At 42.0% G+C, this 19,704-nt stretch overlaps 1 protein-coding gene across 3 annotated transcripts; it reads right to left on the bottom strand.

Annotated features, from left to right (window-relative positions):
- Nucleotides 1-1,111: 1,111 nt before the first annotated feature.
- Nucleotides 1,112-16,466, bottom strand: LOC143347399 (breast cancer anti-estrogen resistance protein 3 homolog). Of its 3 annotated transcripts, XM_076776516.1 has the most exons (7): nucleotides 10,101-11,836; nucleotides 9,639-9,861; nucleotides 5,438-5,567; nucleotides 4,004-4,243; nucleotides 3,277-3,828; nucleotides 2,361-3,207; nucleotides 1,112-2,232 (listed from the first exon to the last, which is right to left on the bottom strand). In XM_076776516.1, the coding sequence occupies exons 1-7, from the start codon at nucleotides 10,144-10,146 to the stop codon at nucleotides 1,901-1,903; spliced, it is 2,370 nt and encodes a 789-aa protein (XP_076632631.1). In that variant the 5' UTR covers nucleotides 10,147-11,836; the 3' UTR covers nucleotides 1,112-1,900. The 3 variants fall into 3 exon arrangements, with proteins under 3 accessions (XP_076632631.1, XP_076632630.1, XP_076632629.1); XM_076776515.1 differs by lacking the exon at nucleotides 10,101-11,836 and adding an exon at nucleotides 16,158-16,466 and having other exon boundaries at nucleotides 2,361-3,828; XM_076776514.1 differs by having other exon boundaries at nucleotides 2,361-3,828.
- Nucleotides 16,467-19,704: the final 3,238 nt, after the last annotated feature.

Here is a 19,704-nt window from a genome sequence, read left to right as displayed (position 1 = left end):
AAGTCCTATAATAATGTCCCGGCGAAACGAATTGTTAACGATAAGAAGGGGTGGATCCCACCAGTGCCATTTTCGTCTCTCGGTACCACAGACCCTCCACGCGATTCTTTGAGTATAGACTCAGGCAAGTACTCGGTCTCTGGCTTTAATATGAAGGCAAACTGGTTCGACGGAAAGTCTGGTTTGGTATACTTGACGGAGAGTGTGAATTGGATCTAAAATATAAGATATTATATATCACTGTTATTCGAAGTTGATCCTAATCCTAACGTGGTGGGACTTAATTCATCTACTGTCCCACAGGAAATATTTAGTCAAGAAATTAATTACGCAAACTTAGTGTCAAGGTGCACAATAGATGGTCAATTGCTGCTTAAATTAATTAGGTGAGTGTCTAGATATTCATAATATTTAAATAATTGTGGCCCATGAATTAAGTTCTGTAAGTGTAGCTGTTCAAATTTTATTTCTATTCTAGATATCTTGTTAACGATACCTATTTGGTACAGAATAACTAATCTATTCACATTTTTTATTTCTAAGTATTTAGATTTGATTTTGCATATTCTCTGTTGCTAGAGTTTGTGAATTATACTCTGAAATTTCGCTAAGATGTTCTTGCAAATTCAGAAGCCCTGTCTATCTAGAATATCTTCCGTCAAATTGTTGAGATATTAGAAAAAGAGATGGTGACAATGGTTCTTAAAATATTAAGATTTCATGCATTATCGATTATATGAGTCTGTCATTTTCTTATGACAGACGTTGAAATTTGAGAATATTGATGTAATGCATGCCTGTCAATTGACCAGTTGACACGCGGTGATTGTTAATATTCGAAGCAAAGATGAGAAGGGGGTGTAAATTTGTCTGGCAACCATATGGTAAATTGCGTATGTGAAATTCTAGAGTAAAACCATTACCACAGGCGAGGTATACGAGTGGACCTTACACGTTATCGACTTTCGTGTAGGCTTTAATATACGTTTAACATATATTAAAGAAATTGAAATCTTTTTAAATAATATTTTCAATAAATTTTAAAGAGAATTAAATTCGATGTTAGTCTTTTATAAATATAAATTAATGGGGTAAGGAAAGGCACACAACATTGATTTTCGTTCTCGTATATTATTAAGTGTGAACAAATGTCAACAACATTTACAACATATTATTGGCCGAATATAGAGTCAGTTAAAATTAAGTACATGATAGTTCAACTCGATTTGATTATTATATCGTCGCCAGTCATTGCGAGACAGTAAATGCGGGTTCGTTAATAAAGGTATGTATCTCGATACATCCTGGAATCGTTACTCCGCTAAATATGACGCGTTTTATTACATTTGTGATTATACGTCCAGTCGCGTAAATGCTATTTATTTTGATTGTTTCTCGGCGCTGCGAGCGATCGAACTATCGCGACGAACGTGTGCTCGCTTCGTCTTCCTCTCGTAGTCGCGATAAAATCGTGTCGTTCGTCGCGATGGAGGAATCACGTTCACGGACTTTGCTTACGAGCTACGATTCGGTACGAAAAAATTTCTATAAAAACGAACGCCCGTTCGCTTCTCGTGAAAATTGTGCAAAATTGGCAGTCGCGGTTAGTTTCGAATCGGAAAACACATGGTCGACTAAATACGTCCGTCGCGGATCAAACCTCGCCAAATGAACTAGACTTATACCGTACGTACCGTAGAAATTACAATTAATTACAACGATTTAATTACATAATTACATAACCATAATTTACACCAGCACGTAAAAAGTAACCGAAAGATAAATTCGTTGGGGTCCCTTTCTCCTTTCAGGCGATCGCAAAAAAGTCGTTCTAAAAATGAAGGACTAGCTACGCGTATCGCGGTTTTGTCTAAAATAATCTGTCCTTTGGTTGCCGCGTTTAGGCCGCCACCTCGCTCGACGAACACTTGTCGAACATTGCGTCCAGAACTTGCGTGAACTTTAAGTGTCTCTCTTCCGGCGCCACGGTCGCACCTCGACTTCCCCATAGGAATTTTATATGAAATTCGGTTCGAAACGCGTCCGACAGCAGCTCGTCGCTCCTCGAACCCTCCAAAACTATCTCAGCATTTCTGCGAAACAGCGGCAAGTTCTCGGCCATCCTCCGCGCCGATTCCAAATGCGACCAAACTATAGACAGACCACAATCGGGGGCGGAATTTTCCCAAGGCGACAAAATGGCGCCCGCGAGGCCAGACGGAGCCGCCATGCCTGAAAAGAAAGACAAATTTAATTTAAAAAAACCAGAAATCCAGCGCGAAGCATTTTCTTCGACGCTCCAAGTTCCAATAATGCAAGAACGCAATAAACAAAGTACAAACGAATTGTTGGTAACGCACCTAGCACATCCTCTGGTCCACGATCCCCCAACAACGCTATAGGCAACAAATGGGGCAGCGTGGTGTTGGGTGCCTGTGGGTTGGTGCACTCGTTCATGGCTCTCAGCGTGGGCCTGAGCTTCGCCTCGAAGCTGAACGCCTCGTCCGTGTACTTCTGCCTCAGGAGATGCCAAGTGTTCGCCAGCCTCTGGATCTGCGGCAGGCACAGACCCAGCATCACGCCGCAGAAACCGTAGAGGTTGCCCAGCGCTGTCTTGGTGTCGATAGCCACCTTGATCCACTTGCTGATGGTGCCTGCTCGTTCGATCGCGGTGGCCCCAGCCAGCACGGTCACCGCCACTAGGAGTTTCAAGCACTCGGATCGTTCGATCAGGTCCATCCTGGCCTGTCTACCGTGTGGCAAGGTGGCCAGCTCGATGCCGCTGAGACCGTTTCTGTTGCCAGGACCGGGTTGAAGAGCCAGCTCTAGATCGATCTTGGTCAGATGCGAGGCTAGAACCCTGGGAGCCGAATCGAGAAGTAGTCCGGAAACTCCTCTCAACGCGGTGGGGTCTAGAGGCCTGTGGTCACCGGCTGGCAACAAAAAGGTCGTGAATCCCTCGATGTCCAACGACGTGGAGATCTCCAAGGATGGAGCAGCCACCACCAGCTGTTCCTCGGTGGACAGTTCGTACTCGTTACCGCTATTCCCGTTAGTGCCATCGTTGCTGGTGGTGTAGTGACTCCTGATGACGACTCCTTTGATGGGAACCGAGGATGACGGGTTACTGGTGCCCCCGGAGTTGTTCGTCTCGAATTCGCTGTCCCCAGAGCCGTTGCCACTGTCGCTGCCCGACGCCTGGTATCCCTGGTGATGATGATGATGGTGATGATGATGGTGGATAGAGTGATGCTGATGATTAGGAACGTACGGTACCCTTGGTGGCTTCGGTGGAGCCGTTCCCAGAGAGTTTTGGTGGTTCAGAGACTGCTGGTGGACCGGCTGTTGTTGTTGTTGCTGTAGGGCAGGATCGGAGATCACCCTGGTGATCTTTTGACGGCCCAGAGACAGGGAACACGAGGGTGGTTGGTTCTGTATGGGTGGTACGCGCGGCAGGGTGCTAGATTGAACTGGTCCGTGAGACAATGGTTGTTGATTCGACGTTTGACGACCGTCGTGCTGGTCCGAGGGATGATGCTGGGCGGTCAAAGAGTGGCTGCGTTGCTGCTTTCGAGGCAGGCGAGGTGGAGAACCGGTTGACAGGGACGAAGAGGAGGGGCTCGAACAGTGCTGACTGTTCGCTGGTCCTGAAACGCAGGTCAGAGGCACGCATCGTGGCTTTGGGGTGATTATGCGGGCACCGCTTGCTTGGCTTATCGGTCTCCCGCTGCCGACGTAAAAGGTTATCAGGTCGGCCACAGTGTCGAACGCCTCGTCCTCGAACTGGTACTGCGCCCGTTCGTACACCGTCTCCGGTTGGATCACAACCTGTTGACAGCCAGGACTTTGGTTTAGGGGTGTTGTATGCAAATTGCATCGAGTCATAGCATCGAAACTATCGTTAGTCTTGTGTAAAATTCCAACCTTATTACCATCGTTAGATTTTCAACAAATATTCGGAAGCTCCTGAAGTAGAAACGAATAAAAACACAATTTGGCTTACCCTGTTGATGACAAAATGAAGGGGTTGACCCTTCCATCGAACCGTGAGGACGTAGTTTCCGGGTTGAGAGGCACAATCGCGGACCAGGAAGTCGCCATCGTTGGGCACTTCCGCCTCGGCACCTTTTCTGCCACCACGAAGAGTGCTACCGTGATACCAAGCATGAGACCTCAGATCCCTGGGATCCAAAAGTCGAAGTTCCCGCTCCAAGAGTTTACGCGTCGACTCTTCCGGTGGCTCCTAAATTAGACATCCGAGAATGACAGACATAAATTAGGGAATTCGCGATGCGCTCTAGAAATTAGCGTTGCAAAGCACGGCTCGAATCAAGCGCTTGCATTAAAATTTATGCGAGCGACTCAACCTTGAATGAGCTCTACTTGTCATAGTACTTCTACATCATTTTTATACAAAAATTACATTTAATAGTTGATATTTTTCTTTCGTTCTGTACACAATGGAGTTGAATGAAATAAACTTGCACGTTGTTTCATTAATGCTATAGTAAAAGTACGAAAGTGTGTCAGCTATATATAGTTTAGGTGTACGCACCGAAGGGGACCTAGCATAACATCGAAAAATAGGCGTGTTTATTTTAATATAGTATATACATTCAGTTGTTGCTATACTAACTAAAAATGATATCTTTTAGGATAAAAGATTTGTCTATTTCAATAAACGAGTGAGAAGCAAGATTTGACTGTCAGAATTTCTTGTCAAGCAAAATATGGTCATCAATTGATATAGAATATGTGTTATGGAAAAAAATTATACGATTGTTTCGTACGTCTCTGTATGCAAGTCGTGCCAGTCAATGAAGAAGTGACTCGACTCTGCGAGACTACGAAATTGGCTTAACAAGAACAGCCTTGAGTACTTCGCTCGTAAAGAGATCATCGCGACGAGAGCGTTCGCGTGTGTGTATTAGAACTATCACTGACATAACGTGTCACGTGTGAAGGCTGGATCATCAAGACGGTAGCGTATAAACGACCTAATTATGATCGCTGAGAATTATTTGATTGACAGAAAATTCTAGCAATCAGACCATTAATAATTTCTTAATATAGTACCTCGGAGGAATTCGAGGTCCATTGCTTCAATTAAACGTTTAACACAAAACACTTGATTCATTGTGAAATTCTACTTAACTGTTCAGAAAGATAATTCAAATACTTCTTTCTTTTTATCAAATTTTTGCCAATTACCAAAAATTCAGATATACTCTAATGGAAGTGCTTTTCGCTAACTCTGATTTAGTTTAAAAGTTTAACGTTTATTCGAAGGCAAATTAAAAATTTCTTCTCGCAAGGGTGGTGGTAAAAAACGAATTCTCTTTCCGTCACGTATCACTGTCACTGTAAAATTTCGCACCCCGCAAGAAACTTGAAACGGTAAATATTTGTGACTTAGGTACTGAAAGATGTCACTCACCATCGGTAAATTCGAGTAGTCGTTGCTGTCAACCCTTTTCGCAACAGATTCTCTGGAACACGCGTCGCGGTGCTCCCTTCTGTCCACTGCCGCCTCCTCCTCCGCCTCTTCAGCTTTTACCTGCGACGACCTGCGTCGAAAATGCAAATTTTCACGACGGATCGCTCACATGTCGACCCGATGCACCCTTCCGCCTCGAACCACCCCCGAAAATCGGAAACAACGGAATACTTTTCCCTATCGTGTTCGGAATTTTCTTCGACTCGCGAGATGTCTAAGGGACGGATAGGGTTTGGCCACACGGCTCTCGGGCCGAGCGCGCGCACCCCACTGAACTATGTGCGTGGAAACCTACGACACGTACAGGGCCGTGTTTTTGGTGGACTTCGAGGGGCACTCTGCTGGGTATTAATAGAACGATGGACCGACGAATTCGGCTCGCGCGGCGTCGTTGCAACGGCCAAGCAAAATATTTTCCTTTCTCCGTGACTAAAAGCATTTTCTAATTCGGGACTGTTTAGAACAGCCTTTGTCTTTTCTTGATTTCTTTATTTCCAGCGTACATCGTCGAGAAAATTTATTTTATGCCCATTGATTGCGGATCGACTCGGTAAAGGTCGGCACACAGTCTCCTCGAAAGATGTTCGTGGCTTAGAGTCGTCGACGAACTTCTTTCAAGGTTTAGCACCGGGTTTTTTTAGTGACTAAGGTAATCGAGATATGGGCAGGTTAAGGGTATTCTGATGCAACAGATCATTCATTATATTGGTATAATATACTTAAAATAATTTCTCTTCTTTTTTCTGTATAGGTTTTCTTATGCATTCTGAAGAAGGCTTACGTTTACTTGAGACTAACAATTATTATGGTATGTTGAATCAATGTCGTGTATGACTGACAATATCGATGATACCACTTTGGTGAAATTATATTTGAAGTAAATATTCATTTAGTGCGAGAAGAAATGTGTTTAAAGAGGTACAACCAAAATGTGGTTTCTAAACCCAATTCCATCATATCTTTGTGAAAGTATTATCAATGAACTGGCGAGGGGATTCCGGTGAAAATGAGTCCAAACACGACCTAATTACGACTATTTTTAATGATTCACGTTTGGCGCTAGTGTTTTCAAAATTTAAAAATGGTTAAAAAATCGTATAATTAAAATTAGTCGTAACAAGGTTGTGTTTGGATTCATTTTCACCGGGAAAATCTCGCCGATCTATTAATGCTACTTTCACGAAAGTATCGTGGATAATGTAAAAAAACAGGTATTAAAGAACTTTCTTATTAACACTTCCATGGTTGGCGGATGTTCTTTTGCACTTTGTAAGTGATTATAATTCATTATCAAAACAAGTATTCGATACTATTACGCGTTACAAGCTTAAGTGCATAAAAATCGTGATAGACGAGATATGGATCTAAAAGCGAGCGTAAATATAGTACAGAACTATTGTTCCTAAGATAAGTAGCTGTATTTAGGAAATTTTAACTGTCTCGATAATTGTCCCAAAATTTTTCAAGAATTTCGAATTTGACGAGTTGGAGGGGTGTATTCTCGGTGCACTTAGTACGTCACTGAGACGCCACCCGTTGCGTCTCGTCGCATTCTCACCCACGCCTGCGTTTTCTCCGGTCCTCGAGTGGCTTTCGAAGTCGAGTCGACATCGGGCATTCGATTTGAGAACGCGTCGACGCGGGACGGTCAAAGATATTATTTCGATTTTCGAGCGGTGACGGCCAGTTTGGGTCTGGGATTCTTATCAGACGGCGTTAGGTTCAGTCGATACCAACGGGGGTTATTGATCTGTTTGAGAAGGGGTAGAGGGGTTGTATATGGGGTGCCGACGCGCCTGCGTCAAACAAAAGCGCTCGATAAGAGCCTAAGAACGCATAAAACGCATCTGTGCGTTTACTTTGCTCGCCGTTGTTTGACGAAGAGGAATGGAGTTTCGAGTGGTGGACGCAACGATGCAGGTGTTGGCGTTGCTCGCGATAAACGCGAAACGCGCGCGTAACAAGACCAACTGGGACAAACGTTTACACGAAGTTTCTTTGTCGTTAATTTGAAACTGTAATTCTCGGTTTCTTACGAATCGAGTTATTTTTCGTGAATTTTTGTTTTGGAGTAACAATTTTATAGAAAAATATTTCTTATCAATCGTCTTTGTCTTCCAGTAGTTCTTTCGACAAGCTCAATTAGTGTAACGCGTGCCACTACCGTTTCATATCGAATGTACGATCTTGTTGGCTGTTCGATAGTGTTCTATGAGCCATTCCGATTTGTCACTTCGATGTTTGATAAGAATCGACGTTTCTCGTTTCGCTTCTCCGATCTTTCGCAGCTCGCGTGAGCCAATACTCGGTACAATAGAATTACAAGGTACGAATTTATTTCTAGCTCATAAATTGCAAATGTCTCTAACGCTTTAGACCGTGTCGAATTAACATTATTATTATGAATTAAATTAATATAATTAACAGTGCAGATTAAGTTCAATAAAAAAGGGAATCGTGAGGATTGGCATCGGGAGGACGAAGCAAATAATTTTCAAGGAGTCGTCGACGGTATAAATAGCAATGCAAAAGGGCTTAGAATGCGAACCGATAACGCGCGATTCGCAGAAATTCGCCGTACGCCTTATCTTTCTGCGAGCTCTAATGTCATAGCGACAGGATCTCGCGTGCAGTTGCACGATTTGCAACGATTGCACCAGCGTGTTTCAAGGTTCGCTCCAAGCAACCCCCCGCCCCTTTTACAGATAAATTCTCCCCCTCGAATTCAGCGAAATGGAGGGGTCCTTGAAATATTGAAATTACTGAGACCATTAGGGGTGTCCAAGTAGTCGAAACGTGGGATTCTAGAAAGAAGCTACGACTCTGCTATTTGTAATATTCACGAAATTAATTTTCTCCAAAACGTGAGCAGATGAACGAGTTTACGAATTTTTGTACGTTTTTTTTCTGAATCTTAATTTTATAATTAATTTTCTTGCTCGAGGTATACAGTAATTGTGATTACGATAGTTCCAAGAATAAAATTTGGAGAATTCCGATGAAACGAAATTTGTACTCGAGTAATTTTACTCTAAGTGGCGCGAACGTCTGGAGATTACATCGCGTCAAGGGTAGAGGGCTGTCCTTTGAAAATCGAGGCGATAAGATTACATCCAATTGCAGATGTGAGAAAGCAAATGTTTGCTGTTACTGCAACTGCTTTTGCAGCTGATTTTTGGTAAAAGCATGTACAACTAAGATTACTGTGTACCGGAATACCTTAGTAATACTCTTCACCGCGAAAATTTTGGTGCTCGATGGAACACAAACTTATCAAATTCAGCGTTAATTTGGAACGCGTTGATAACACGTTTGTTTCAGTGTTTTAAATTCACGCGATTCGAGACAGTTATCAATATAAACAATTCCCAATCTTATCGTGGAGCTCGATGCTCACAATCAGATAAATCTCTGGTGGAATGTTCGACGACACCGAGACAAGGGTCGGATCAAAGTGTCCGGGACCAGATTCTCGAAGAGATTATGAAATAACTATCGTGGAATGCTTTATAGTTTCCTCCGTTTAACTTTTTTTTCCGTCACGGGATTCCCGCGATCTCTGGTCCGAGGGAGAACGTCATTTTGAAGGCGAAGATCGAGGAAAACCGGTTCGGGACCTGCCGGCTCCATTATGTTCCCGGGCCGGTATCATGACGTACCCTCGAACAGGCTAATTCATAAGTTATAACAGAAGAATCCCGACCGGCGGCGGAAAAGTCCTTCGAAGGCCTCGACTCGTGCGGTCCGCAATCTATTCCCATTTCTCTTAAGCTCGTGCATAAAATTTGCATATACATGGCCCGTGAAATGAAAGGTGTTGCAGATTAGTATCTCTGGGAACGCGAATTCCCCAAGCAACAGATTTCCAAAGATACACGCGGATTCTCGAGGTGTGGGTTTATGAAACCGGAAAGTCCCGACGACAAAGATCCCTTAGACACGTAAGTGTAGAAAACTTTAAGTTTCATTATAAATACTCCAAAACTAGAACTGAGACTATAAGTTTTTAAAAATCTTTGAAGCATAATTTTGGAGCACGAATATTCAGACGAATTTTATACGTAGAAGAAGAATCGTTAACGAGGTAAAAGAACGATATTAAACGAATGGGTTTGTGGTCACGGGACACGCTTGCGGTTACCTTGGGCTTTCTTCGGTTAGATCTTCCGGCGACAGTGGCGTCACGATGAGAGAAGGTTCCTTCTGAATAATCACTTCCGGTTGTAGGTGGATCGTGTGTCGCTTCTGCTGGAGATCCTTACAAGAGGCTGAAGAGGGTATGCCGTTTCTCTTTCGACGACGGCCACTGGCGCCTAGGTTTTGCAGGGTGACCATTGATGGAAACCGGAAGCTCCATGATATGCCTGGAGAATATTAGAATGCTAATTATTTCGAAGGTATTGGTACACAAGCGTTAAACTGTCTTTTACAGAAACCTCGTCTACGCAAGCTTCGGACAAAAATAACGAAAAGAGACTTCGATCAAAATAATTTTTTTTTATTTCTAATAATGATCGTGTACTCTTACGACGATCAGAAAGATCTAATTCGTCAAAAATATAATTCGTTCCAATTATTTTTGTTAGAAATCCCCGATACTCACGCATGCCTGAACTTTTCCGCGCGCGATCCTTGTCGCTCTCGATCATTGCAATCCGGCAACAACTCGCGGGTTAAGTTCTCGTCGACTGGTTGCGTCACAGAACGCACATTCTGTTCGTTAATTATTTCTATCGATATTTATTCATACGCGAACGAGGAGCGCACACTTCCACGAAGCGAATCGTCGCGACTTCCAAGCGCGAGATCGACGCCGTTTGACCCGTGACAATCTGCAATCGCGACTGAATACCATCGCGCCGAACGTTTATCGACACCGTATCCAAACGATCGATGCAGTCGATGCTTTTTATCTGACTTTTCCAGCGCCTCGCTCGTCGTATTTCGCTCTTTCAGCAACGTGTGACCGATAACCGCTTAATCACGACGTTTGATGCGTTCTTCGTTCTTACAAATACACTGTCCTCCATTGCGTTTTCCATTAGCTGTCACATCGTCGTCGTTACCGAGAGAAAGAGGTTTCTCAATTGTTTAAATTACTCCATTAGCACAACAGTAACCAACTTGTTCACAGTTAACTTTTATTTTTAAATAAGTATTAACTATACCTGTCCATTGTAATTATATTCTACTGGGCACAGCAAGTCCTTTCTCGATTTAAAAAAATATTCAAATAGTGTCAGTTATAGGTCTTTTGTTCGAATCTTCAAAGTATTAATGATTGTTTTCTTCAAATTTTCAGTAGTCACGTACGCACTTGTTCACCACGATTAACACTAACTCTACGAAGTCCTTTACTTTCTATAATAATATTTAATTACAAAGATTCATAATTCATCAAACAGAAACCCTGAAGCAAAATCCAATTTTTCACGTTTTCGCAAACACCAGTATATCACGTTCTTCTTCTTCCTCAATTTCTCCCGATCTCAATAGTCTCTTCTATCCTTCGCTAACGCTCCTCGATATTTCTCTTCTCTCGATCTCCTATCTCATTCCATTGCAACCGTATGTTCGCTATCCATTGTGCTATCTCCCATCAAATATCCACCGTAAATTCCACGAATCCGGCTCCTATGTCGACAAACCTCTCCTCTAAGCTTAAATGCTTACGAATTACAGTTGATAAAAGTTTCCACTTTGTATCGGAGGACCCGTTACTCGGCGACGCGATTTATCTCCCATTGAAATCCATGCACGCTCACGCCAAACGCGATCACAGGTGCAGCAAACCGACCACGCACATTGCCAAACGAGTCCGTTCGGGCCCGTTCGATTCCCGTTGATCGACTCCCGAATCTCCGGGACAGTTCGGGTCCATTTTTTTTAACGGTCGTTTCGGTCTCGACGGTTTCGCCTTTTCCAACGACACGCGCGTCTTTCGCGCGAGCCACGCGCGGATCCTTCGAACAGTTGGTCAGAAACTGAAGTCCTCGGCTCACTTTCGCTTCGATCCGTTTATCTTCGCTCGCCTTCTCGTGCACAGATATAAACCTGTTCTCGACAGCCTTTCCCGTCGTCGGGATTCGAACGAGCGTTGCCCCTTAACCCTTTCGCTCGAGCTTGATAAAGCGACGAAGCATGGTAGGAAAGTGTAAATTCGTTTCTACGACCTGCGTTTGGTATATAAATAAATCCCGGTCCTGTCTGCTCGTTGCCGCGTGCGCGATTCCGATAAAACTTGGACCAGGATAGGCTTAAAACCTGACGCGATGCGATCTACAGTCGGTAATTCTATTTTCGACACGAATATTACGTCCTCGTAACTTGTATCCGATCGGGTCCGGGCTATATTAATCGGTCATCTTCAAAATTTTCGCTATTTATAAATTTATAATATAAATTTATAAATTATTGTATAAATTTTCACCCATACACTATAAGTACAATATTGTGTGAGTTGTAATATTGGAAATGAAAAATTAGATACAGTACAATTTAAGTAGCAAAACGATATTTGCGAAATATCAAATTTCCACCCATGGTACTCATTAAGGGTTAACAGAACGTAACGTAGGAGTATATATTTATTAAAAATCTCCGTTGTTTTCTATACACTTTTCCCAATGTCCAACTTTGTCTTCAGACAATTGGAAACCAGCATACCCAGAATATGTCATAGAATTTATTTTTTTACTGCCTAAATTTCAAGAATCGCTATCTAGATCTACTTTCTTTGACGTCTAATCTTGAGAATTAATTTTTTTAGCTCCTTGGTAAAAAATCTTGCGAAAGCCGTGGCAGTCGATGCGATAAACAGCGTGCAAGTTTGCGTTTCGGGTTGTCTGTAGGTCTGTTGGTCGAAAAATGGTGTGCCCGGGAAGAAAAGGACAAAGAAAGGAAAGGACATCCCCCGCTGAGAGAGGACGGAGGTCTCTCGAAACGGGAGGACAATAAGGAAACACTCGAGAGAGAGAGAGAGAGTGAAAAGGAGCGGCGGGAGAAGAGCGACTTCGTGTGCGGTGGTCGCGAGTTCGAAAGAGCGGAATAGCGGAATGCAGGTGTGTTTTGCGTTGCGAGCCGCTCTCGCCGACATAATACCTGGCGACGCTGATAAGGTCGCCGTTTACAGAGATAACTATGCAACGTTTGGAGAGGCACTATCGACCGAAAAAGGTGCGATAGGCGCCGTTTCCGAGGTCGAGCGAGCACACGCACGAACCGTCAACGTGCTGGAAATATTTTTCACCGATTAGCTACCCTCCATCTACAGTAATGATTCTTAAAATGATCCCCCACACGTGATTCGTAAATAAAACATTTCTATCTCTCCAAAATTGGAGGGATTCTCCGTTGGGCCCAATGAAGCGCGAACGACGTTTCAAAAATGACTACCAATAATAATTCTTAAAATGAACGCGTGATTCGTAAATTGAACATTCGTATCTCCCAGTGAAGTCGCGGAGACGACATTTGAAAAACGATAAAGCTGTCGTCGAATTTCGTCTCCGCTGCACGTTAAATGAACATACCAACCCTGGAGAGACGTTCATTTTAAGAATCATCGGTGTATCGAATCTGTCGTCTGTTTCGTTGAACGTTAATCGGTAGCTCGCTTCCAGCCGGCTCCAGGCTGCTTGCCATGCATTTCATTATTTGGCCCCTGATCGCCTCGCACAATTTATCCACACACGAGACACGCATGTCACGCGCTACGAACACTGTCTCGGCGTTATCTTTGCCACGCACTTGGACGATGGCGTCTCCCAGGTTACTAATGACTTACCGAAAAAGAAAAGCAAAATTTTTCGAATTCTTTACTTTATCGTTAGAAGATTGCTTCGATCGAATCAACCATGGGGTTTTTACAACGAGAACAATATTGCACACGAGTATATCGATACGATTTTAAGCGTAGTCATCGCTAGATTTAGGTATTCGAAGTGTTAATTTTCTTAATCTATATATAACAAATGATCATTTGTATAACCCAAGGGACCAATTAATAGTAACAAAATTACGTCCGCAATTCAGTCAAGCTAGAGATTTCAAATTGTTTTTCTGTCAAATCTCGTTTCTAACGAATTACAGGAAATTTCTATTACTCGTTGCTCAGAAATATTCCGTGTTTGATGTTTACAGTGAATTTGACGCGATCTCGCGGCAATAAGAAAGATAGATCAGCGTTCGATGCTCGGATTTTTGACTCTAGAGAGGATTGAATTTTTCTTTGTCGTTGGCGGCGGTTCTTTCCGCGCGTTTCTCGAAAAGTTTTATTCACGTGCGTGTAACGTTGCGACGAGATCTCCCTCCGTTTCCTCCGTGGCCGCGTAATTATATGCGCGTTTACCTCGCGACAGGAATTTCAATTGGACCCAGTTTGTGCACAGCTGACAGAGCCGAACGAGTCGCCTGTGATTTTCGATACCGACGGGGAGAAATCGCGAACGAAAATAATCGAGAAAAATCGTACGAATGATAAAAAATTTTCCACTGTTGGGAAAAGTTTGTACAAACACGTGTGGTCGATGTTACTTTTGCAAATGTGAACAGAGTTTGCGTTAACATAAGCGTACTAAAGATTTTCATACCATAGAAAATTGTAAAGGAAAACTAAAAACTATTTCTCTTCAGCATTTATTTATTAAAAACGCGCACATTATAATTTGAAACTCTTCGGTTTTAAAGGTCTCCGCGTAGAATTTTGAAATTTTAGAAAATTTCCGCCATACGTAATACCATTTCGCGTTTATTTACAATCGTTTATGGAGATTTATTCGCGACCAGACTGGACTACGAATGAATAATTCCAGTCACGTAGTTTTTTCAAAAGCTGCCTATAATCGCTTTCTACGTCTCTGTATTTACACGGGACACCGAACAAAAAATGTAACATATCCAAGAACTCGTAACGCCATAGTTTCCCAATATGTATATAAATTTTTTTGTTGGCGGATATTTTCGAAACGTCGCGAGTTATTGGTCGCTACAGCCTGCACAACGACTCTTTATCAGCCGCGAGGTCGCATAAAAAGGTACCACCGGCGCGACCTACATCCTACGTTTAGCATACTTCGTACCAGTTTCGATTTTGAAATAAAACACTGACGCGATTCTACACGTGTTTTGCACGCCGATTCGCGAGGCGATCGGGACCGTAGGCGTTCGCTCGACGATAAACGCTCCTTCGCGAGCTGAATTGCCATTATCTCGTTTCGACTGTTTGCCAAACGGGATGATCGTATTTGCAACAATTTATCTGACTCGCGTTGCGCAAGAAATTTAATTGAAACCGTATCTAAAGAGTCCGTTTCCGCGATGCGAACTTCGAAACCTCGCGAAGAAAACATCGTGTCTTTACCGATTCTAAATCGAATTAATTTCTGCGTAAGAAAGTATTGGAGTCTGCTAAGATACTAATGATCCGTTACGAGTGAAAGTTTATCCGAAAGTTAAATTGATTACGTACCAGATAAATTCCTGTAGCAACAATTGTCTGAAAGCTTTGATTATTTTTTGCGAGACGAAACGTACGACCTAACGAATCACATCTAATATGTCTTCCTGCATCGAGTTGGAAAGTATGTATTGTTTGACGAGGAGTTAATAATGCGGCCATCAAGAATAACCTTTTCGCGCGTCACAGTTTTCCTACAACCCGCTTTCCCGAAAGTAATTAGTCCCAGGAAATAGAAATCTATGATAATTTGAATTATCGAGGTTTAGAAATAGATTTATGTGGGTGAGCGAAGATTCTCAGTAATATTGCTCAAAGTTTGCAACTTTGCTGATGAGACAGCGTGATGAAACATATCCTATAACACTCTGGAGATTATATACGTCGTATAACACTCCGGAGATTTGTTATTAGAATTTTTATCTTCTCATTGGAGTACGTGAGTCAACGTCATTTTCTCATACGCGCGCGAGATCTCTCGCTACAACCTCGAGACGAGATTCTATCATTCAGACACGTGCTCCTTGAATCTTGGATCTCAGCAACTTATTACTCTCGACGCGAATCGCCTCGTGCAGCACTGAATCGATAACCGTTACATTAATCTCTAATATGTCATCCTTGTGATATTTATTCGAATTATTTCATTCGTTAAACGCATTTCAATTAAACCAGGTTTCTCTTCGATTTAAAAAATAAATTAGAAAGTAGAGTTTAAGTAACATTTTTTTATCTACAGTAAAATTTATTCGAGCGTCGTGTGATTTTTTAAGCGAGACGTTCGGACTCGAATAAAGTGCACTGTAATTTTTTTTCAACGGTTCTTTAATAATACATCATAAATAAAAATAAGATTATACTTAGCAGTACTCCATAATAAAAATAAATTTTAACTAACGCTTCCTTCGGAGCAAAAAAGCTCCTAAAATATAACTCTCTCGATGAAAACGTTCAGAATCACTGCACTGTGCCACCAGAAACGAAAATTCGTAAGGAGCATCGCACGAGAAACTTTTCACCATTTAAAAGGGAGTCTCGAGGGATCGAGAGGTCGAGATTCACGAGCATTGCGGGGATCGAATTAGATCCACGGAGCTAAATCGAAATGTGTATCGTTGCAAGGCGACGAATGGAAATAGCGAGAAAGACAAAGTGACAGGGAGAGAGAAAGAGAGGAAATAGAAAGTAAAAGTCTGCACTGACTCTGGCTCCTCTTTGACTTCAACTTGCTGGCGGTTTTTCCCATTTTCCTGGCGGACGCATGCCAGCGGGTCACGTTGCACCGATTCCAGGTAGCGGCTCGTCGTCGAGGCTGCACCGGCGGAAAGCACGAGCGGGAAGCACTGACGGGCACCGATGTGACCGTAGCATAATGCGATACCGAGCTGACTGGCCGCAAAACGAACGAGCAGATGAACTAAGGGACGACGGACGAGAACGATGGACAACCGAGTGGCAGTCGTCGCTAGAGCGAACGAGCTGGAGGAGAATGTCAGCCGAGCCAAGAGAGAGGGAACACGCCACTGAGCAAATAGAGGACAGATCGTTCCTGCTGGACGAAGAGGGGACGATTACCGTGGATGGAGGGGGTTAGACAGAGAGGAAGAGGAGGATTTTAATAAACGAAGATGAGTGCGTGTCGATTTGATTCGAAACAGTTAATAACCACGGCTCCATGGAGGACAGTCGATCGACGAAAGTTACGAACATCTATTTTTCAACCCTTAACGCCTTGACTGCCATGGTGGTCACTGGTCATGTTGTTTTAGTTGACTGGATCATCTTTTATTTTAATGGAAAAAACTTTGCTAATCGTTCGATCATTTGACCAGCTACTCCATCTATTTTTAAAAATGACAATTTATTGATTATAATTACTATATGACGTTAATTTCCGGCTGTTAGCGCAAATAATAGACAGTTTGTTCTTCGATAGCAAACAGAGGAGGGAGACTCGAGGAAGACGAGGGTTTCAGTAAATAAAGGCAAATACAAGTTAGTTCAACAGTTAATAAAGGTGGAAAAATAAAAGTTAGTTCGTGAATTGTATATCCGTGATAATTAGGAGTGAAACTATGATAAAACATAGCAAATAATACATTTTCGTTTGATTATTGTTTCACTACTCTTTGGAGCATTGAAATCCCTTAATGTCGTGCGGGGGAGAACATCCCTTGGAGCTCTAAAGGGGGTGGATGGCTCGGAAGGGGAGAATCGAGGGTTTTAATAAGCGAGGATTAATACTGCTTGGTTTGATTAGCAATAGTTAATTAGAGTGGGAGGATATAGGCGTCGAATTGGCTAAGTGTTGGCAAAGGGTGGGAAAGGTAAATGCAAGCAGATGTAATTGGCGAGGAAATTTGAGAGGGTGAATATGATTAGATGGATGAAACCCGAGAGATAATCGTTCCACTTTCATTACTATAATAGATGAAAGCTGTAAGCTTGAACCTCCAACAATGATTTTTAATTATACAGAGTGTCTAATTATATTTTGGGTTATACACGTCTGTTTAATAAATTATTACAGATGGACAGTTCTTCTAGGGAAAAATCGAAAAAAGTTATGGTTCCCTAAAGATGAGTTCGAGTTCGAATTTCGTACACATGGAAAAAATTCACCGTATGTTAAAGTCGTAGGAGTGGGGAAGATAGGCATGCCATTATACATGTGGTACGCTATTGATGCGCGTCACAAGAAACAAAGACAAAAATTGACGGAGGAGCGGAACAAAGAAGAGCGACGTGATAATCGAGACAACGGCAAGTGTTTAATAAGCGATATCGATAAAAGTGTAAACAGAGAATGGAATCTGTTACTGCGAGCGCTGTTTGTCACAGCGACGAAGAAACATTAACCGTATGACAAAACATCGCGATGCACGCTTCAATCTTATTTGTACATTTCAGACAGAAACACAATTCGAAGATAAACTGTCCAAAAACAGTTTGGAGTATGAAATTCCTATTTTTGTAGTTTAATATAATGACGATATGAATATCGTTAAAACGTTGACTATTAGTCATATGAGAAGTCGTTTATTTATTGATACGAAGAAAGAATGTCTACGAATCCACAAAAATAGAAATAATATTAATTATTATTACCACATGAATGTTAAGACCAAAAGACATTGAGACCAATAACAAAATTAATTTCATTTCTTATTTCTATTAAGAATTATCGAGTCTTTAGCGATATTAGGGGGAAATCCCGGTTTGGTGGGTGAAAATTGATCCGTGTGCGGGCCAGATTTCAATTTCACACGGATCAAAACCGTGCAAAACGGAAGGGAGAGAACAAAAGTGGTTGAATAGAGAGAACGAGATTGGCAAAAAGTGGCTGTTCGAAAAACAGCTGGTGAAGAGGCACACGCGCGACAAGTGTTTCGCACACGCGTTCAACAAGCTGAAAGAAACAACGTGTCGTCATCGAGATCCCGGACTCGTTTTAGCTAAGCGACTCTGTCTGCTCATCGCGTTATTCGCTTATTTATGATCCGGGGAAAAAAAACCGGAATGCATCGCTACCATGCGAGGATAATGTTGCAGCGTCATGCCAAGGACGCGAGCGCAATACTAGTAGCGTTCCATTATCAGCCGTGAAATCGTAAACGCGATTTACTCTGAGTTTCTCTTTTTTTTAGAGGATCCACTCCCCCAATTCACGTGCACTGTTCAAATATTAAGTCGTAACATAAAAATGAATATAACTGAGCTTATTTATGTTGTATTTGATTTATTACTAATGTGGAATGAGTAAGAAAATTAACTTCACATATTGGTATTTAATGCAAACTTCGAAATCTGTGTGTTTGTGATTTTCCTACTCCTTTCTACTACTTTTGTTTGATCGAAATAAAATTTTATTTAGTTGTTCGTTACGTTCAGATTGGAAAGTATGAGCTACTAAATTTTCGGAAATATTAACTGTAATAATTATTGTATTGTATTTATAAAAAATTAATATTCTTAAACCTATGGTTTGCGCTCAAGTTTGTGACGAAATAGTTTCCATTCTTGACGCTAGATAGTGCAACTGCATTCTGTGTACCGACACTGCAGATACCTACTCGTGTTCAAAATCTGTGTGTTTGTAGTTTCCTTATAATTCCTACTTTATTTATCTAATACAAATGAAATATTATTTAGTTGCTCTCTATGTTTCGACGGAAAATATAGAATCGGTATTTTCAGAGGTTCAATATTTTTATTCAAATCAAATTAGCTTGTACTTAGTATGTGCAAAAGGTTCCAGTAGAGTTTAAAATACAGGAAGTGAAGATTTTTACAAATCATTCTGGTAAAAGATTCATCTTATGTGGTCCCTTAGAAAAGAAATGAATAATTCATTTCAAATCTGTATCAGACTACTTCCTATGTTTGTGATATTTCGCGTTGTGTAGGTCGAGGCTTTACATCGACTAATCGGTTCGAACACGTAACGTAAATAACGTGCTGAGAATTGTTGCAGTCGGCTTACGTCAGTTTCAACGGTACAAATTGTTGGAACGGAGCAAGGTTGCGGTTATAATTGCGCGACCATTCAGCGTCCATGCTGTTCCAGTGCTGTCATGCGTGTCTTCGAGTCGTAAAACGAGACTTGCAGTCAAATTAATAGCCGTATTTCAGACCATGACGAATTTAATAAATTCTTATCTCGTATACATCCCGAAACTATAATTCAGAATTATATTTTTCATCGATGAACTGTGAAGCGTATCGCGATTATATATTGCCCATTATTTCA

This window comes from Colletes latitarsis, chromosome 11, assembly GCF_051014445.1.
Source record: "Colletes latitarsis isolate SP2378_abdomen chromosome 11, iyColLati1, whole genome shotgun sequence".
Lineage (NCBI taxonomy): Eukaryota > Metazoa > Arthropoda > Insecta > Hymenoptera > Colletidae > Colletes > Colletes latitarsis.
Note: the sequence above shows the minus strand (reverse complement) of the source record. Positions and strands in the feature narration are given on the sequence as shown.

Bases quoted from the DNA above. Each gene is read 5' to 3' on its own strand.
- LOC143347399 (XM_076776514.1), bottom strand. From the start codon at position 10,146: ATGATCGAGAGCGACAAGGATCGCGCGCGGAAAAGTTCAGGCATGC. The intron at 9,862-10,100 runs GTGAGTATCGGG...AATATTCTCCAG, and splicing joins GCGGAAAAGTTCAGGCATGC to GCATATCATGGAGCTTCCGG. The intron at 4,244-5,437 runs GTGAGTGACATC...TGTCTAATTTAG, and splicing joins ACTACTCGAATTTACCGATG to GAGCCACCGGAAGAGTCGAC.